The sequence below is a fragment of the Triplophysa dalaica genome, chromosome 3, assembly GCF_015846415.1.
Source record: "Triplophysa dalaica isolate WHDGS20190420 chromosome 3, ASM1584641v1, whole genome shotgun sequence".
Lineage (NCBI taxonomy): Eukaryota > Metazoa > Chordata > Actinopteri > Cypriniformes > Nemacheilidae > Triplophysa > Triplophysa dalaica.
This window is the reverse complement of record NC_079544.1, coordinates 20,795,892-20,815,781: the sequence shown is the minus strand read 5'-3', so window position 1 is coordinate 20,815,781 and position 19,890 is coordinate 20,795,892. Positions and strand designations below refer to the sequence as shown.

At 38.5% G+C, this 19,890-nt stretch overlaps 1 protein-coding gene across 1 annotated transcript in view; it reads right to left on the bottom strand.

Annotated features, from left to right (window-relative positions):
- The window catches only part of LOC130417379 (ephrin type-B receptor 1), a 179,417-nt gene that overhangs the window by 31,122 nt on the left and 128,405 nt on the right, over nt 1–19,890 (bottom strand). Inside the window, exons 6-7 of the mRNA XM_056742920.1 lie at nt 14,166–14,290; nt 1,638–1,800 (exon numbers count right to left, since the gene is read on the bottom strand). Coding sequence (XP_056598898.1) covers nt 1,638–1,800; nt 14,166–14,290 — 288 coding nt within the window. The remainder of the gene's footprint in view (nt 1–1,637; nt 1,801–14,165; nt 14,291–19,890) is intronic.

Genomic DNA, 19,890 nt, shown 5'->3' with positions numbered 1-19,890 from the left:
CTTTCAAAACACGATGACACCAAGGAAGAAGAGGTTCCTTTTAAATAAGGTTGAACATGTCATGTGCCCATGCACCTTACATGCCTGTTAGAGAGTATTGTAAAATACAAGATTTTAGCAATCATAAAACGTGATGGTCGATCTGGATAGGCTGGCTAAATCTGTAACAGCCAACAGGAAGTAGAGCAGTCTCTGTGTGTACTCGGCTAAAACACACCTAATTTAACGCAATCATTTCTTCGTCATTACACCTGGCTGTCAAAACAAGGCAGAGACTCCCGAGAGTGTGTGTGTGTTGTGCTCGGAGAGAAGAGGTGAAGGTGTGAGTGTGCGTGAGACGAACTTCTTTCCCTGATGATTGGTGGTAATTGTCTTAACGAATGTCGTGTCATGGCAGAATGCCAGTGGATGTGCCCATCAGCTGGCACACAGCGAACGCGGCCACTAATTGCTTTAGCGTGTATGACGGCACGGATGCCCACACACACTCACACGCGCACACACGAGGAGTTGGTTTGTCTTTATCAGCGACTGCTTTTCTTCAGTGTGTTCGGCCCTTATCTAAAAGCATTGTGTTTGTACAAATATATGATTGATTGTGTTTGCTGTATTTCAAAGGCATTGTGTGCGTGTTGTACACATGTAAGCATGTAAGAAGGTATGCATATACATTTATGCATTTATCCAAAGTGTCTTAAAGGGCATTCAAGCGATGCATAATTATCAGTAACCAACAACCTTTGCATGCTTGATGTATTAATGTACATCTGTATATAACAGTCAAGTAAGAACATGTATCACATCACCTAAAAGGGTTTACACGTCAAATCTGCGCATTGATGTGAGCATGTCCCACATTAGCTGTGCAGTTCAGTTATATTTACACCAGTGTGACAGCAGAGACAAGGAGGGCTGTGTAAAAAATGAAGCCCCAAAAAATGTGTGGGTGAACTGGACAGATAAAGTGTGTGTGTGTGTGTGTGTGTGTGTCAGCATGGGCCAGCTGCCTGGCGGATGTCTTGTAGAGTCCAGTCTGTCTGGCATCCAGAGTGTGTTTGTGTGTCCCTGGCATAGTCATCAGACAGGACATGCTAGACTACAGATACAGCACCATTAATCAAACCCATGAGAGAGACAGAGGTTATATTTGAGAGAGAGAGAATTCTGAATAAAAATACAGGAAAGCTAAAAGAAAAAATATGAGGACGAAAGAAAATAAGAAATAAGAAAAAAAATATATAATAGAACTACATCTACACAAATGGATGGATGGACAGAGAGACAGACACTGAGGGGGAGAATCATCCACCAACCCACCCACACACCCAAGATGCCAATAATTATTAATTACATCATCCACCATTCAAAGCAAAGCATTCTGGGAAAGCTGGCTGCACATGGACTGTATGAAAATCATTTAGAAGCAGTTTGGTGGAAAAACCTGAACAAACACACATATGACCATCCCGTGACATACATTGACGAACACACAAGAATATCAAGAATAAAAGATTTCATGGACACAAATCTAAATGAGTCGGTTCACAACAGGGGCTAAAAGAATGAAATCAGCGAGATGCAGAGAATGCCACTGCACAAACAAACACACACACGGGTGTTGGTGTGAAGGTTCATACCATCTGTGAGGGTTTGGAAACACATTTTGTTGCTGTATTTGCCGAACCCGGCGACCGTCCTGGCGCGAACCTGCATGACGTACACGGTGCCTGAGCGCAGTCCATCCACACGAGCCGTGTTTGTCTGACTCCTCACCTGCGTCGAGTTCACCTCTGATAAATCCTGAAGAGAGACAACACGGTTAGTCTTCACATCTTTAATATTAATATATACAAATAAATCTCAAATATCTACTAGAGAACAATTAGACAAACAAACAAAGAGCAAATCGAGACATCTCTTTTTCTCTTCCACAACACTGGTCGGTTAAAGATACAAAGCAAACTGAACTGAAAAGACGACAAGAAAATATTGAAACAAAAATAAAGTAGGTGGCGTGTTTAATAAAACGCCCAATAGTTTTTACGTATTTTACAAGTTGTTAAAGATATGCTTTGACATTATATTTTTGTGTGTAAAATACGTAAAAACTATTGGCCGTTTTATTAAACACGCCACCTACTTTATTTTTGTTTCAATATTTTCTTGTCGTCTTTTCAGTTCAGTTTGCTTTGTATCTAGACAATGATAGCTGCTAGCAAGACTTTAGACATATTTCTCCCCGAGGACGAATAGACAACTACATTTGACACTGAAAGTGAATTTATATGATATAATGACAGATTTACTGTATGTCATGATCTTTAAATGTGTACTTTGTACTTAAACGGGTGCTGCAACGATGTGTCATGCATGTCTTCTCCTGCTTAATATTGTCAACTTGTCAAAAAATGAGTTAGGCGTATTACGCAGTATTTCTGTGCTAAACACACTCTCCCAGCGATCTTACAGGTTTCTGATTTTTTTTTCAAACATATAAAACATATAAACAATTTTCTTAGTCCCTTATTGGACAATTCTCCCGGAAAAGCACGAGGCACGCCATGTTAGATATAAACTGTGGATATAACGCTGGATTCGGCGGTCATTAGAAACTGATATATGGACCTGTCCAAGCTCTAAAAGATGCCGGACATGAACCGCATGTGGTGAGAGAAACTGATGTCTGTGTTTTGTTGACAATGTGCTTTAGTTCAGCCTACCCCTCCCCCCTTCACGCAACGTGTGATATTAGAAGTAATCATAAAGCTTTATCTATCTTTTATAAATGTGATCAAACTAAATACTTTTCAAAGATTCAAAGTATGCAATACTACTCTATAGGCACTCAAAATTAAGAGACTAGCAGAAATCCTGTGTGTTAGGGCCGCTTTAAAGAGTCTAAATAAGAGCATGAAGATGTTTTCATGTAAAATTTTAAAGTACAAGTAATAAGTTCACATACATTTCCTAAAATAATACTGAAATATACTAATGAAGTAGAGTTCCCCTGGGAGTACTTTATACTGTGTGTACCTTTCAAAACACTGTATTATGATCACGTTTACAGGAAAATAGAGAGAAAAGGAGATTAAAATAGAACAGGAGTCTACTGCACCAACGGGTTTAATTTGATCTGTACTGCCTTCCTACCAACTCAAAGTCTAAACCATAATGAGCTCAACTCTGTGTTTCCTTCGGAATTAAGTAAAGACAAAAGACAAGATAAAAGCAAGAGAACAGAGAGTAAAACGAACAAAGGAAGTAAAAAACATGTCAAATCGAACACATAAACAGGAGGTAACAAAAATATGAGCCGACCTCAATTGCTAAACAAAAACATCATTAAGGCTTTAAAGGAAGAAGAAGATATACAGCAAAGCTTTTCTGACACAAGCGCATCAACGCTCAGTTTAGTTTTCAAGGACTCATCAAAATTCACAGCAGCGTTTGGGATAAAAGCACACGCTGCACCCGAAATCTCCCACTGTGATGGCCGAAGGCGAAATCTGTTTCTTAACAACAGCAACATACCGTAATAGTAATAATATTAATAACCGGGGAAAACAGTCAAATTAATAATTCAGGTTCAAAACCTGCATGATGGATTTCTGTAGTTTAAGAATAAAGACAGTATATGTCTTAATACCTTTCATCATCACACAGCTGGAAATTAAAAGCATCTCGGAGCTTGAGGTCACCTCTGGTCATGAAACCAGCCGGGAGTGCACTTCAGCATTGTGATATGAATAATGTAAAATGCTCACAAACACATGCTCATGATCTCACCACTGTTCCATTAATAAATAAATGCAGCTATCGTCATCAGGTTTTTATACATTATGATGGAGCCTGCTGTTCATTTTTGGTACATTTAAAAAAAGAAAGGTGCACTCTTAAAGGAACAGCTGACCAGGATGAAGAACCTATCAATATGATAACTCACCCTCATGTTTTACTAATACTGAAACACCAACGAAGAATTACCAAAGAATGTCTACACACAAAAAAAACATGAAAGCAAACATGGACAGAAGCGTTTAATTAAAAAATGTGGAAACACAAACTGCACTGCGTTCATTCCAAAGAGCCTGGACTTTGCGCTCTTCTGACGTCTGTCGTCACTTATCAACATGGGCCACCATAGCCATTGAGACGAGGAGGTATGAACAAAGAATATATGTATTTTATGCACTGAACATACCTTGCAATAACTCCGCTACTAGATGTAGTTATGTTGTGATCATCTGTGTCTCCATTTTCATTGACCTTGTCTATACTGACGGCTTGCGGCTTTCTGAAAGTAGATTTTTTAATCTTTTCTTTTTCATTATTGTTTTATCTCGATATGGCCCGGACACGCCTGAAAAAAAGACAGCGTCGCCCCCTATTTCCGCAGCGCATCTTCATTTAAAATAACGAACACGCATGCAGAAAAGACGCAAAATGTGAATCTGGCCTAAAATGTACAAACGCGCACACATAACATCACTGCTGTATTTAGGGTAAACTAGCCCTTTAAGAAAAGATCTTACATCACTTATTTATTAAAGCAGAATAATGAAATCTTAAGCTTTACTTGCATAGTATTTTAGATATGGCTGATGTAGTCATGTTGTATATTTGAAATTACAATTTGCCCTAAAACATGTCTGACAATGAACAGTTTATTCACAATCTTTCCTTAAAGAGACAGTAACCAAACAATTTCTAAATCTAAAAATATTATTAAAATATAGCACACTACAGTACATTATTTTTTATTACTACTATTTATAATCATTATATAATGTAAAGTAGCAACAGAGATTTAGCTTCATTGATAGCTTTTTCCATCACACCATAGAACAAATTTGCGTTATTATTCTGTCAACTACCCTTATGATTACAAATGTGTGTATAGTATCTGTATTTATGTTGTATCCTTTAAAACCAGATTGATTTCTGTTCCAGACAAAGAAACATGTTTGTGAGCGTGCCATTATACTTCCTGTTGAGATATTTATAAATATGTCTGCACTTTCCCCAGCAGTAAACCACCCCCCAACCCCATACCCCCCACGAGTGGCCTTTTCCCGCTGTCAGTCAAATGGGGATTATGGGAAGTACCTCCCCACCTCTATCACCTCAAGATGGTGAGGAAAGTGGGAGGGGCTTATGGAAGGCAGCCAATTAGAGCGCCTGCCAGGGCAGACAGACAAAGCTCTCAGCAGGTTTTCTGTGAGCAGTGGGACTGTTTTGGCAGGAGCCAGGTGTCGTCCTCCCTACCCTCCCTCATACCAGCAAAGCAATCTGTCCTGCAGAAGGGACGCGCCTGTCTTACACACAGGCGATCACACAAACGGGGATGAGGCTGGTGTCAAATCAGTCCTTCTGTTAATAGACCGCAGACCGCATACACACACACACACAATCTCCAACATCCTTTAGTGAGCGTGACACCGCTAGCAGTGGCAAAGTGCCACTTCCCCTAACCCAGTGGCACATGCCACCTCTTCTTGCAGAATGGCAAGGCCACCTGGTTGGATCTCTAAAACTTACCACCATAAAAACATGAATGCACATTAGGGGCAGTGTGGTGGAAATTTACTTTGCAAATAGCTAATAACAGTAAAAACACATTTGATCTGTGTAATCTAAGAAATAAAAAATACTTTTGCATGACCTTTGCTTTAATATGCCTAGTTTCTTCAATGTAACATGGTGTCTCTCTCGCTCGCTCGCTAACTCACTCTCTCCTACTCACATGCATACCTACTGTATACATAAATTGGGTATGTTATACATTTTAAAAGTCTCTCAGCATTTCCAAATAATAATCTGTCCCGTTCGTACAATTTGTGTTTGAGCTATGGGTTCGAATCTGTATGCACTGCAGCACTTAGAGATCGGCTGCTTTGAGAACTTGAGATTGAATTCATTCAACTGAAACAAAACCTTGTATTGGCCTTGTGAACACTTTCATATCTTTAATAACTGCAGACCTTTATAGCGAACGTTGGATCTCATGCACTGTACCCTCACTGCATAACGCTGAGAGCTATGAAGAATAATTTACAGGGTTTTTCCTGCATAGAGGAATTGGAGGGGGCCGTCTCCGTCAAATGTCGGTGGCGCATCGGACTTTCGCCAAAACTATGACGGGTGTCTTCACAAGAAATGCTGCGTGCATTTAACAGACAGTCATTTGTACATGCAGTTTTGGCATTACGCCACAGTAGAGGCGCTGTTTCGTTATCGGCACACTGAGGTACTAAAAAGAGTCGCAGAATAAGAGCTGGCTGTGTTTCGCCGCTGTTTGTTTTGCATCCAAGTACGTTTAATTTATTTAAATTAACATGTCGTATATCATTGTAATGACTTTAACTGTGTAGTTGGATCGTTGAATCGCCGTACTGTACACAGGGAGTTCGCCAGTATGAACACACAGTGCGTTCAGAACGACTAACACACGAATGACTCAATTGAACAGATTCATTTAAACTATTGAACTTTTCAGTCACTAGAAAATATAAGAGATCATTGAGTCATTTAAACCACAGAGAATGCAAGATGTGAACGAGCTTTGCTCATTTTAGTTATTTAGCAAGACTGGTTAATTCAGTTGGCTATAGTGACTGAATTTTTTTTTTTAAATGATAAAAAGCTATATTTGATTAAAAACCATTTCTGTTTTTATATAACTTATAAAATTAGATTAAAATAACAATTATTAAGAACTTTTAATATGTCAAAGTCACTTTGGTTAAGCCACTTAAAGGGACAGTAGGCCTACATGTGTGAACAAGATCAGGATGGCACAACCTCCGCCTCATTTTTTTTTATCCAGGAAAAACCCTGTATTAAGCTTCAAACACAGGAACTAAAAAAATGGATGAAGGAGGACATTTGTGCGTTTTCTCACATGTGTTTCTGACACAGTCATCAGAAATCGCTACAATGTAATTGCATCAGTGTAAAGAAGAGATTACTTTATGATAAAGTGTTATTTAAATCTTTGATCATCTATAGAGAGCCACCATAAAGTGATTTTTATCCGCAGTAGTCTGGTGTCTTAAAGGAATGAGACAGTTGCGCTTTATGGGCTTGTGTATTATTGATAACGTAAGTGCAGAAAGATAAAACTGTGAGCCAACACTCTCTCTGCACCTCGCAAATTGAGATACATGAGATGAGCTTTGCAAAAGTAAAGAGTCAACCACAAGCTTGAATGACCAGCAAAACACACGTAAAACTAAAGGGACTAAGTGAATTTGTGAAGCGGTGAATGATCACATGCTGATATAGATTCTATATCAAATGGCCCAATGCAAGAACTACATCACTCTTAATAAAACTATTTGTTTATTTAAAAAATGTTAAAATACTCTACATATAATGAACACACTTGTGTTGATGCATTACTTAATGCAACAAACGTAACTTTTATATTTTGAATATCCTTTATAAATGAATGACCTGTTATGTTTCGATATATTAGATAAAATTGTAAATCTTAATTTTGTGGTTGGAAATAAAGGAATCTGCAAATACATAATAGATGAACATTTAACATACAGTATGTCTTCTTGACTTATGCTGATTCGCGACTGCAAGATTAAAATAATGATTTAGCATTTAAGTTGTCAAGTCGGACTTTTCAAGCGATGTCAGTTTGACATAATTTGACTTCAACCCACATAAAGATATCTAAAGTAACCTGCAATTTTCCGTTTCGAGCAGTCAATATAGAGGCACAAGTATTATACTGTGCCTTTCCTTCCGTATACTTCAGATTTCCAAATTCGTTTTTCCGGAAATGGAAAAAACTGTGTAATTAAGTGACTAAAACAGTGTTGCCAAACTTTTTTATTCTCTATATCAGTTAGACATTTGCAAAACCCAGTAACAAACATGACTAATAATAAAGACTTGTATCTCCATACTTTCTAAATTATCGCTGATGTCCTTCTGAAACATTATAAAAATCACAGAGGCCAAAGTGTTATATTAATTTTTCATTTATAATGTAAATGGAATCAGACATATTTTTGAAGACAAACCACTTGTATTGCACAATATATAGAAATATCATTTTAGATGTTAAATTGACTGTCCACGCTGAAAGAAATGTGAAAATGCAAACTGCGACATGACGAAAGCAATCTAGTTTTTATCACGTCATGTTTCTCACTCGAGGTGCAAATGGAAACACAAGAGAAAGAGAGAAGATGGAAAAAACACCAGTCGACTGGGGAGAACAGCAGAGCTGTAGGCAGAGATCAAAGCGTGTATGTGGGCTTTTATGGATTATGATTTTGGTGTGCGTGGGCTTGTTATTATAGAGCGTTCTATTAGAGAAATGTAATATTGTAGTATTGTTTATGAAGACTTATGTGGGCATGTTAACTGAAAGACATTCTGAATGGAGCGTAATGTATTTTTAAAGACAGGGATATGAGATGACTCATAATCCCTTACCTCTGGGCTAAAATGAACACACACGCAAGCACAACAGTCACGAACGCACATAAGCATGTACATACACGAACACACACACAGACACACACAGACAGGTGCAGGTTCTTACTGCAGTTAATAGAGACTCTGACCTTTCCAAAGCAAGTATTTCTCTGTGTCATGAAGCAAACAGACACAAATTTGAGAAGGAGGGGTATAATCACATACTTCAATTAAAGGCAAAAAAGAGTGACAAACATGTTTTGAATGTCATGAGGGAGAAGGAACGATGACAGAATGTTTTGTTCTGGGTGAACTTTACCAAATTTGTGCCTAGTAGCAGGTGCAGGATTGGGCTATAAATCACATTTTAGAATTAAGCCAAACGTTTACATTACAATAAACAACTTAAACAAATCTTTTACCTGCATGTTTTCAGTCTTGGAAATATATGTAGCTCATTTTAGACCTCACAGACTCCAGTAGTCCATTTAACCAGAGCACAACTGCATCTATAAGTGGCAGAGGGCCATAGCTTCTGCAGTTCTCTATTAGCCTCCATGATTGAGGTTAAAAAACACCTGAACCCTTGTCCCAGAAAACTACCACTGGGTCCAGTCAGTTATCTTACTCAGTGAGGCAGATCTCAGATGGCCGAAGTGAAGATGCTCCATATGCTTTAGCGTAGTTGGAATAGACAGCTACTGCTTATAATTGACAGCGATGTTGTGGCAGCCTGCAGCTCTTTCGAAACAAGTTAGACAAACTTCTATATGCAACGTAGAGTTCCCTCGAGTGACATGAGCGAATGTTGACGGTTAAGGTTAAAGTGAAAGTGTGCATGCTTATGAAAAAATAGCAAAGTTAAGAAGTTTCAGGTTTTAGGAATCTAGGATTGTACGGTGTTAACGTTCATCAAATTCAAAATCAAATGGATCTCTAGCGACAAGAAGGTGAGAAAATGTGCGTTTACAAAAATAAATAAATGGATATCTATCAACAACCAGAAATCTGTTTTCTCGTGTTTACATGCATGAAAACAAACAGGCTATGCAGAAAACCGTCTTTAGATGCATGTTTGTATTTCCAGGTTTATCGCGTCACCATCGATAGTAATCTCAAATACCACAGGAAATCGGTCAGAAGTTGTATTTTTATACATCTCAGGTCCGCAGTACCTGCATTTGCAACAATAGTTTTTCATTTTGCCATTCCTGCATCAACTGCATGATTCAACTTTTATGCGTTATTTTCCTGTTTACTTCCGTTGGAGACTTTTACTAATGCGGTGTCAGCACAAACAAAACTGGGTGAAAACCGGTAAAGGTATTTACATGCAACGAGAAATCGGAGTAATGGGTTAAAAAAAGTTTACATGACCTTACTTGTTATCATCTATTATTACACTGGTGGCTGGAATGCTCAAATCTGATTGGCCAGCCACGACATTTGCAGGTTGGTTATTCCCAGATAACAACCACTCAAAACTAATAACACACGGTAACCCGGATGCAGCAAATCATTTTTAACATGTTTTTTGACAAATTAAATGTGGCAAGTAGCCATGTAACAAGCAGGATAATGTACAAGCAGCCGGCTGTTATCGTAAAATAAGCCACTTTGGTGTGGTCCAAGTCCGGGCTTATTTCTGCGATAACAACCAGGTGCCTGTACTTTATTCCTTACACTAACCATTATCTAAACAATACTAGGCATGTAAACGCACTCATTATATTACATATTAATTTTCGAAAGAATTACCCGTTTAATGCAAAAAACATGAAATTGTCTAAATGGCTTGCAAAAGGACGATTTGAGGTTAATAAACTACATACATACACAAACGTTGCATTTATTGCTTTGGGCCGCCATATAACAAAAATCAAGGCTGTTCTAAAACATACAAGTGAATAGGTGAGCCTAAAAATGTCATGGTTTAACAATCGAAGCACATAAAGGTTTTCTCTACAGTCACTTATAATCTCAATAGTTAGACATGGACATTTTGTGTAAGCTGCATTAGACAAGGGAATTAAATGTCAGTTTTCCTCAAAACGTAAGTACGGAAAATCTGTTTCAGAATCTATATAACCAAGCACAGCAGCTAAATGTTCTCAATCCTGTAAAACTCCCTGTTTTGCTCATTCAGAGTCACTGTGCATATATAACGTTACACCGACTTTATTTGCAAAGGCTTAACTAAGTCACGAACGTCCGTGTTGGCCTAGCGGCGACTAAAATGCTTTGACGCCTTTTCGATGCGGTAAGAAATAATCGCATGCAGCTGTGAAACTGGACTGCGCGTCATGAGTGACAGGACCTCTAATCAGGGCTCTAACTTTCAGTCTTACCCACAATTCCTTCCTAGAGTGTATATGTGCGGCTCTGCATTTTTATATTCAAGACAATGTATCCACAGAATTTGATTTCAAGCCTTAAAAAACAGGCTTGTGCTGGTAATATATTCATCCGTATGACTGTCCTGAACCCGATTTATTATTCATACCTTGACAGGCGGTCACAACCCTTGTTTTACTTATGTTTTGTTAAAGAATGCCATCTCAACCTTTTGTCTGGGTTAACCTTAAATAAAGGGACTTCTGTTTCCCTTTATCTCTGATTGGTTTGAGCTGAAGAGTGGGAGTGGCCTATTATCCACCAATAGAGAACATCCCCATAGGCAATAATAAACCTCTGCCTGAACATCTTTCCTCCACAAGTCCATCTTTATACCCTCTCAGAACCATGTAAATAAGCTTTTAAAAACATGTTACAAAAGCAAAATCGCTAATAAGTGTTTGCATGAACAAGACGGTAATTGTAAGCTGTCGAAAAGCAGATGATGTTGAAGTACTACAAACAAGCGGCAAAATACGCTTTTCACTTCACTCGTGTTTTCATGGCCAAAGAAACACGCAACCGTGATATTTTCTGTGTGCCGTCTGATTCTGAAGTACCTTTCCTCTCCTCGAATCGGTTTTATAAATCAGCATGTGATTACAAGGCATGCATATTTATAGAAAATAAGTGCTGCACTTGTTCTATTTGCATTTGAGTAAACTATTGTTGAGAGAGAGCGGGAGAATTACAACGGATATACAGTAGATATTATTATCCCAGAGCTTTTGATTAAACTCATTTTAATAATGCAGCTCATTTGTCTCACCAAACATCATTTCAGAAACGGCAATATGCAAAGATTCATCTTCCAGATCCATACGCACAGAAAGAACGTTCACTGCGTGACAGAGTAAAAGCTGGCGTGCATGTGTGCAAATTTGGTTTTCGACTGATCATTGCAGTGACACGTTTCAAAAGTAGGAGTTGAAAAATAAAAGTGAGTGTAGTGAAGTAGGCGGGACGAGACCGTGAGTCGAGGCCGGTGAGTGAGTGCGTGATAATGAGCGTCAGCTGTACGTGCAACGGTCTCGTATCACGGAGGAGATCAGGAGCATAAGAGGACGAGCGACCGGACCGTCAATGAGAGAGGACCAGGCCTAGATTTTAATTATGGTTTGTGTTATTTAATTGCTGTTTATGTACAGTGTGACAGCCGCCGGCTGTCTTTTTACTTTGTTGTTATTTTATTAAATGTTTAAATGTTTGCCGGTTCCCGTCTCCTTCGTTCCCTCCTTTGAATTTTATTACAGTGAGTTTAATACCTTAATTTCAATTGGCTCTCAAGTGTCTTTCTGTAACTCGACTAGTACAAACGTTGCGGGGTTCAAATCCCCGGGGACATACACACTGATGAGATGTTTAGCTTGAATAGGTAACTTTGTCTTAAAGCGTCTTTCAAAAGTAAAAATGTAAATGTATCGTCCAACTACAGCTTTTAACATCAACCACAATGTGGAGTCAAAGCTATTCGTTTCAGCCATTCTTTACAATGCAAGCGATCTGTCTTTGCATTTAACTGAATCATTATTTATTTCAATTCAAGCTCATTTATACATATTTTAAAATAACTACTTTGCATTGTTTAAAAGCAGCTGCACAGAAAACAGACATTTAATACATAAATTATCAAATGGATGTGTAAATTATAAAAGAAAACAATGTTATAGAATAAAAAAAGAATGGAAACTGTGATATTAGTTTGTTTGTCAGTTCCTATTACAGTATATAGTGGCGGAAAAGGTAATAGAGCATTTCAAAGACCATTTTCAGTTCATCTGAATTTACTATTTATATGTATGTGTTTAGGTAATATGATTAGTTTTGTTTGATTATGAACTACTAACAATATTTCCTCCAAATTTCAAACAAAAATATTGTTTCTATTTACAATTACTTGCCGAAAATGTAAACTGGAGAAACAGGTCAAAATAACAGAAAATATGCTCTATATTTTCAGACCTCAAATACTGCAAAGAAAACAAGTTCATATTCACTTTTAAGCAGTACAACAGTAAATTATATACCTGTATTTAGGAAAAGTAAAAAAATTATTATAATTATAATCTAAAAATATTTCTCAGTATTCATGTGTCTTGTCATGCTGTCAGTATTTCACATTTTGTCTTTCATGACTTTATGTCACTCCTGAGGTTTGATTTTATTGAAATGCTGAATGAAAATGGAATGGCCTCTTAATTTTTATGAACTCCTGAAACCCTGAAAGGGTCTAGCGCGGTACGAAGAGCCTGCAGATTTCATACAAAAATGCAGAAAGGCTGTCACTCCAAATGTTTTTGTATGACTGTGATAACAGCCTTGAAACCACCAAACGTCAGTAAATGTATGGACGGTTCTAAAATCACTGAGTGAGAGTGTTTTTATCAGTCCTGGTCTGAACATGTCACCAGCTGGGCGGTAATATGACGACAACATTTCAAAGAAACATCAGACGGGTAATATGGCCGAAACTGCTTGTGAGTGTGTATATGTCTGTTATTTCTTATGTCCATCATAATCTGTTATTGAGTGGTAATGCCTTTAAAAGAGGTGAGGGATGCAGTGTGTGTGTGTATAGTGGAGCTCTGGAATCATTAGGTGTAATTGATATGAGAGCCTCTGTGTTTCAAAGTCTTTCTTCAGAAACTGTAGAAACTGAACCCAGCCACCCGCCCATCACTGCCGTTCCATATTTGGAACGACATAATGCTTGACTTAATGATGAGAGAATTTTTATTTTTGTGTGAACTGTCCGTTTAAAAACTATAGATGTATCTGTACATGTTTGTACATGTCGGATTAATGGATATCAATTAAAGGAAAAGAATTCACAAGAAACCATTTAATAAAATGCCACATTTATTTATACAGGAAGGACTTCTTATAACAAGTCCAATGAAAATACTCCTGCTTGTGTCTTATGAATGAGGCCCAAATAAAGAATCGTTCATTTTAGTTATTTCTTTTAAAAATTCCTGAATCAAAGCTTTTGTTCTGAAATAGCTGTCAAATGTGTGTACATGTGAGATTTAGAAACAAATTCTTATCGGAATTTTGCCAACTGTAGAACTACAAAAATTTCTCTAAATATATATCCTGGATGGTCTGTCCTCATAACCGATCAGATTTAAGAATTAGGGTTGGTAATGGAGATTCTTTGAATCCCTCATTTATCAGGTTTGACCCCCTTGCTGTCCTGCATTATGGACTTCTCTTGTAAAAGTGTTAAAATGAAACATGACACACGAACAAAAGAACATCCATAAATCTCTAGAGGAATCCAGAAAGAAAAATGGAGTCGGTAATGCTGCACATACACACAAACATCTTACCTTCTCATAGTAGCATAGCTCATAGTCGAGGATGATCCCGTTGGGCTGTTCAGGCTGCGGCCACGACAACGTGATGCTTTTCATCGTAGAGCTGACCTGATGCATGATGGGAACGATGGAGGGAGCTGAAAAGAGACAGCAGGGAAAAGCAAGTGAAAATCATTCCAAACAGCCATCTTTCCTGCTGTGTGTACTTGGCTGCTGAATTGATCTGCATCTCACAGAAACCAAGCACACACAGAGAGAGACACGCTCGGTGTATGATGAAAGAGTCGGGCGAGAGGGTGGTCGGAGATGTTTAATAGCTTCGTGAGAAACTGCCCTTTGCAAAGGAAGTCCATTTTCAGTTCAAGCTCTCTGAATGGCTACAGTGTGTCTTGCCACTTTGTTTTTAAGATACACCTGACTGAACATGCACAGGCTTCAAATTAACCCAAGCACCATCTCTCTCTCTCTCTCTCTCTCTCTCTCCCCATTCAGCTGCTTTTGCAACATCACACATACACGCACAAACACGGCAGTTTTCATGAGTATGCAGAGAGTATTGCTGATAGGTGCAGACACCTAAAAATAGGCTATTTTTTCATATTGCTTTTATGACCCCAATTCAATTTTTATAAAAAAAAAAGCATTTAGTATGTTTCATAGGCTGTTTTACAACACGATGACCAACAATCTCCACAAGGTCAAAAAATACAAGTATTACTGTTTTTGTAAAGATGCAATCCTTGCAGCATAGGGTGTTCTCCAAATTTCTTTTATATGTTATGATAAGAGTTAATTTTACCATGACAACAAACTTTAACTTTTAGAGCTCTTAACTTCAGCAAAGCCACATCAAACAGGTATGGGATGGCACTTTGAACACAACTCGAGCAGCTCCGTCATTTAATCTGCCAAACTTCCATGTGATGCTTTTAAAATGGTGATTTAAGAATAGTGCCACCTTGCTCTGCATTACGGCTTTTGAGTTTCTCACTCTCTTTCTCCTGCTCTGTTGCCTGTCTTTGCTTCACATTAGCAACTACTTCTTGGGCGCACACTCACAAACACACACATACACACACACACACACACACACACACAGCTGTGGACAGGCTGAGAGTTGAAATTGCTTTTCCGCAGTTTTGTATCCCCATGTTGGACGAGGATATACCGAGCACCTTTCTCTCTCCTTCTCTCTCTCTAACACACACCCAGCAAGCAGTTATTTACCATTCCACACATTGTGTAGCAAAACTGAGATAACCACCCTTGCTGAGAGTGTGTGTGCGAGAGAGGGAGAGAGAGAGACAGAAAACTTTGTGATCAATTTTTAATGTTCTTATCTAAAGCACAGCAGAAGCTCCAATCCCTGCCCTTACAAACACACCAGCAAACACACATCGCTGAGGCTTTCAGGTTTTCATGGTTTGTTTCCCATACACCATTCATGCACTGCCGCTGTTGAAGAGCTGAGTGTCTAAAGACAGTTTTAAAGCAACAACATAAACAAACATTACAGCACATGCATGCTTGTGTGGCCAGAACGTAACTTCCGCAACACATCTGCAAAGAATAGAGTTCATGCAGATTATTTCTGATAACATGCAAAAGAAACCAAGAAGAATTGTTACATGGTTAAACTCGCCACTCCAATATTTTGAATTTAGACTGTGATACCAAATTCAATTCGTACATGTCAATGTCCTATACAGTTTCTTTAAATGCGACCAAACTACAGGATCTATTCAACAAAGTTTTTATTTAATAAAATTATAAATAATTTACAACAATATACATGAATATTATTATAAATAAAATAAAAATAGTTGTATTATTAGCCACTAGCCAGACCAATAAACAGACAAACACAGACCGAAAGTTAACTTCATAGGATGCATGTGCACCCGAAGAAACCATTTACAGTATAAATCCTTTATTTATATACACATTAAATGCATAATATACTTATTTATGATGACCAAGAAGAAGTGCAAAACAGACAACGGATTTCTGTAAGCGGCATATTCATTGAATCTAAAAACAATATAACAAACCAAAAAACTACAATTCTAGAAAAAGAATATGTCAGAAACAGACAAATCTGTCAAACCGGAAAAGGTGGGAATGTTGGAATGGGATAGCTTCGGCTGGACGAAATTCCTGTCAAGATATCTAGAAGGTACGTTCAACATCACTATGAGGAAGGACATTCATATGCCACAATATTGAGCATATTAAATTTCCTATTTTTTTTTTTTTGCACTTCATAACCACAATACTCATTGCTTTTTTGGTATTTTAATAATACCAAAAATAAATATGAACAAATACCAATGATGAAATACGATACAATAAAATGTAAACAAAAATACAGTTATTTTATGATGAATATTGCAACCTTATCTGAAACAATGACCCGATAGCATCCTTTTCCCCCTGGTCTGTGTTTATGCATTCATAAATCTACCGCTCCAAGTTTCAATATTTATTTTTCCGCGCTGGCATGCATGTGTATCGTGTGTTGAGTGTTTTTCTCCCTCCAGCTGGCAGGAATCCTCTATCCTGACAAAGATTTGTGGCTTGCTGCCTCTTCCTCTCTTCAAACTCATCTCCCAATATCCTCACGTCCTTCTCTTCCTCACTTCTACTCTTCCACACATCTCTCTGGCCCTCGACAGGACCACTGCCTCGACATTAATCATAGTCACGCTTCCTGCCAAATACGGCAAAGACACAGAAACAGACAAAGAAAAACACAAAGCACCGAGACTTGTGAATTCGAAACAATGGTTTCTTGACATGACATTCCTAAGCAAAGGAAAAGGTATCCACTTTTACACGTGATTATGGGATATCTCAAATTGACATTATCTTTGATCAGCTGATGATTTGGCATCACGTGCATCACATGCATACTTCCCCTAAGCTTGGATACTATATAGTATGGATGGTACCAATCGGCCCAAGGCTTACACAAACTCTCCCCTTACAGCCAGGACATATACAAACTGAGAGAGAGCGAACGAGAGTGTGTCTAGAAGAGATTAATAGCGTGTGACTGTTATCCAGACACTGATAGTATGTACTAGACCCATAAAACCCGTCTGAGTGACAGCTGAATACATCTCGCCCTGCGCCTGAGCTCTCATGTCGCCGAAACACCCTCAATCCTGTTCTATATCACTCCCTCCATCTCTCTTTCTCTGCCAGCCACTCTCATTATTTTCTCCATTCTGTATCTCTTTCAGACCCTTGCCCTCTGCCAACTCAATATCATATATCTAATAAGTCTTATGTTAACCAAAACCAAAGTGTCAGCACTTCTTCTGCTTTAAGTGAATATGTTTACAGCGTTCTGTCCACAGCGGTTAGCTGAGACGAATCCAATATCAAGTATCTGTTTCTGTTTGTAGCCGCGCCGTCGTTGCTATCGAATGTGGTGCGTCTTACAGCAATTACACCACACAGAAACTTTCCAAATTCACTTAGGCTGCGCTTGATTGGGAACTTTATCGATCTCCCGCGCGAAGGCGGACATCGAGATTCTGTCTTTTTCATATGGATGGATTCAATGTTTTCTTATCCTCCAGCTGGATTGTGTTCTGGGCTTCCTCCGGGTTTATTTCCGTGGCTCATGGGACTGGTGTTTGCTGGTAATTGGTTTTGTAACCACTGGTCTATGTGTTTGGTCCCGGCGGAGGGATTGCGATTCACGCTTTGAGCGGGAGAGTGAAGGTGAGAGAGAGACGCGAAGGAAAGAGAGTGCACTTATATGAAAAATGTGTTGCTGGGTGGTATCGTGGGACGATGACGGTATCCAATACTAATGTAGGATGTTATAATGCTGTTTGATTACTGTATTTGCGGTATTCCACAAAATTTCAAAGAACCACAAAATGTATCATTTCATGTTAAAAAGTATACAATTTGCACAAAAAAACCCATTAAGATGCCATCCACACGGAGACCTGTTTAGCTGCATGCGTAAAGATTTTGTATCGTATTGGCGTTTTGTCAAGACGAATGCAGTGTTTTGGGAGCATAAAACCTCTATTTATGTAAACCGGGTCCAAGAGTGGATAAATCTGAAAACGCCACACTTGCGTTTGGTATATTTTCTGAAATGATGATGTCATCACCCCAGAGCGCAAAGTCTTCTTCACTGTTATTTTCAGTGTATTACAGCGCCACATACATATTTGGCATGTATACTACATCGTCTTGAGTCGGTGTCTTGGGATTTGTGTGAGCGCAGATCTTACTCGAGACGTCGCCGTGAAAAGAGCTCTGGCTAAAGGTAAGATATTTTTACCAGACTTAAGAATAATGTGGTTTAAAAGGATAATTTTAGCAAAGTGGTGTTCCTTAGCTGGTGCCATATCACATTGTTCAATATTGCCAGCACTCCCTTTCCAGAATCCCCCACACAACAAATGAAGACATTCAGGTGAGGGGAGGGCAGAAAGTCAAAGCTAAATAAATACAATAAAGCTTAAGAACAGAAACATTGCCGTCCTCCTCCGAGGATTGCGGGGATAAAACACAGCTGTTGAAAACCATGTCTGAAATGAAATTGCTTGTAATTGTGGAGCGAATAAGCCATCACAGAAACAACTGCTGACAGTCCTGCATTTTGAAATAAATAATAAGAAAAAGTACAGTATGGGCGGACGAAAAGCAACTTAAAGTCTCCAAATGGCTTCTACTTCAAACAACAAATACTCCCACGCTTCTCCAGCACCAGCATTATTAAACGTATTTCTGCCAGTGCCTAGGAAGTTTTCCAAACTTTTCTCTTCTAGTAATGGACCCTTAACGTATCCCTGACCCCCGAGGGTGGTCAAACAAGAGACATTGACTGAATTTAATCACTGTGTCTTAAAGAGTTAAGGAAAACAACCAAATTAACCCTTAGCAAGACGACACAGAGAGCTAAAACCATTAGAGTCGCCCCAGGTTCAAGATAAATGAGTATCTAGTGTTTATAACCCACTTGTTTGTTGCAACGTACAGTAAACCACACAGCACAAGAAAGTTAAATTTACTCCTTTAAGGACTCATGCACTTCATCAACAATCATAAACATACCAATCAAATAGTGGAAACTTTATTCCACAAAGAAAATACACTTCCATCTTTACAGAATTTCAACCGTAAATAGCTTTGTGGGTGTTCCGCCCTTGTTCCCTCACTCTAGCAGTACAAACACAGTCGCTAGCTTTTTGTGTTGCGCACATGCTTTTGAAAACTTTTGAACAACCCATAAACTATATAATGTGTGGTAACTACACACTCCGCACGTCTAAAAGGTCAGTTCTTACCCTCACTAGCCCTGCCGTCTGCCCCGACTGGGAGCTCCAGCTGTGGCTCGTAAATGCCAAACACTCGTTGAGTGTTTTCATCTCCAAACCAGTGAACCCATCGAGAAACACAAGGCGCCAGAAGCATAAAGAGCCGAGCCAAGCGCTTGACCAGTTCTGCTGAAAAATAACCGCGTTGGCCGTCACAACACGATGACATTTCACGTTGTTGTAACGTAAGCTGTTATTGACTTATGTTAAACTTATGATTTCTTCATCATCATTAAAACAATTTTTATTCACTTTATTTATTCTTAGTTAAATAAGAATTGTCCAAACTGTTTTTTTTATTAATATAAAAAATATGTATATTATTCATTTACATATTTATTATGTATTATTATATTTAGCTTGATTTAAAAAAATCTATTATCGATATG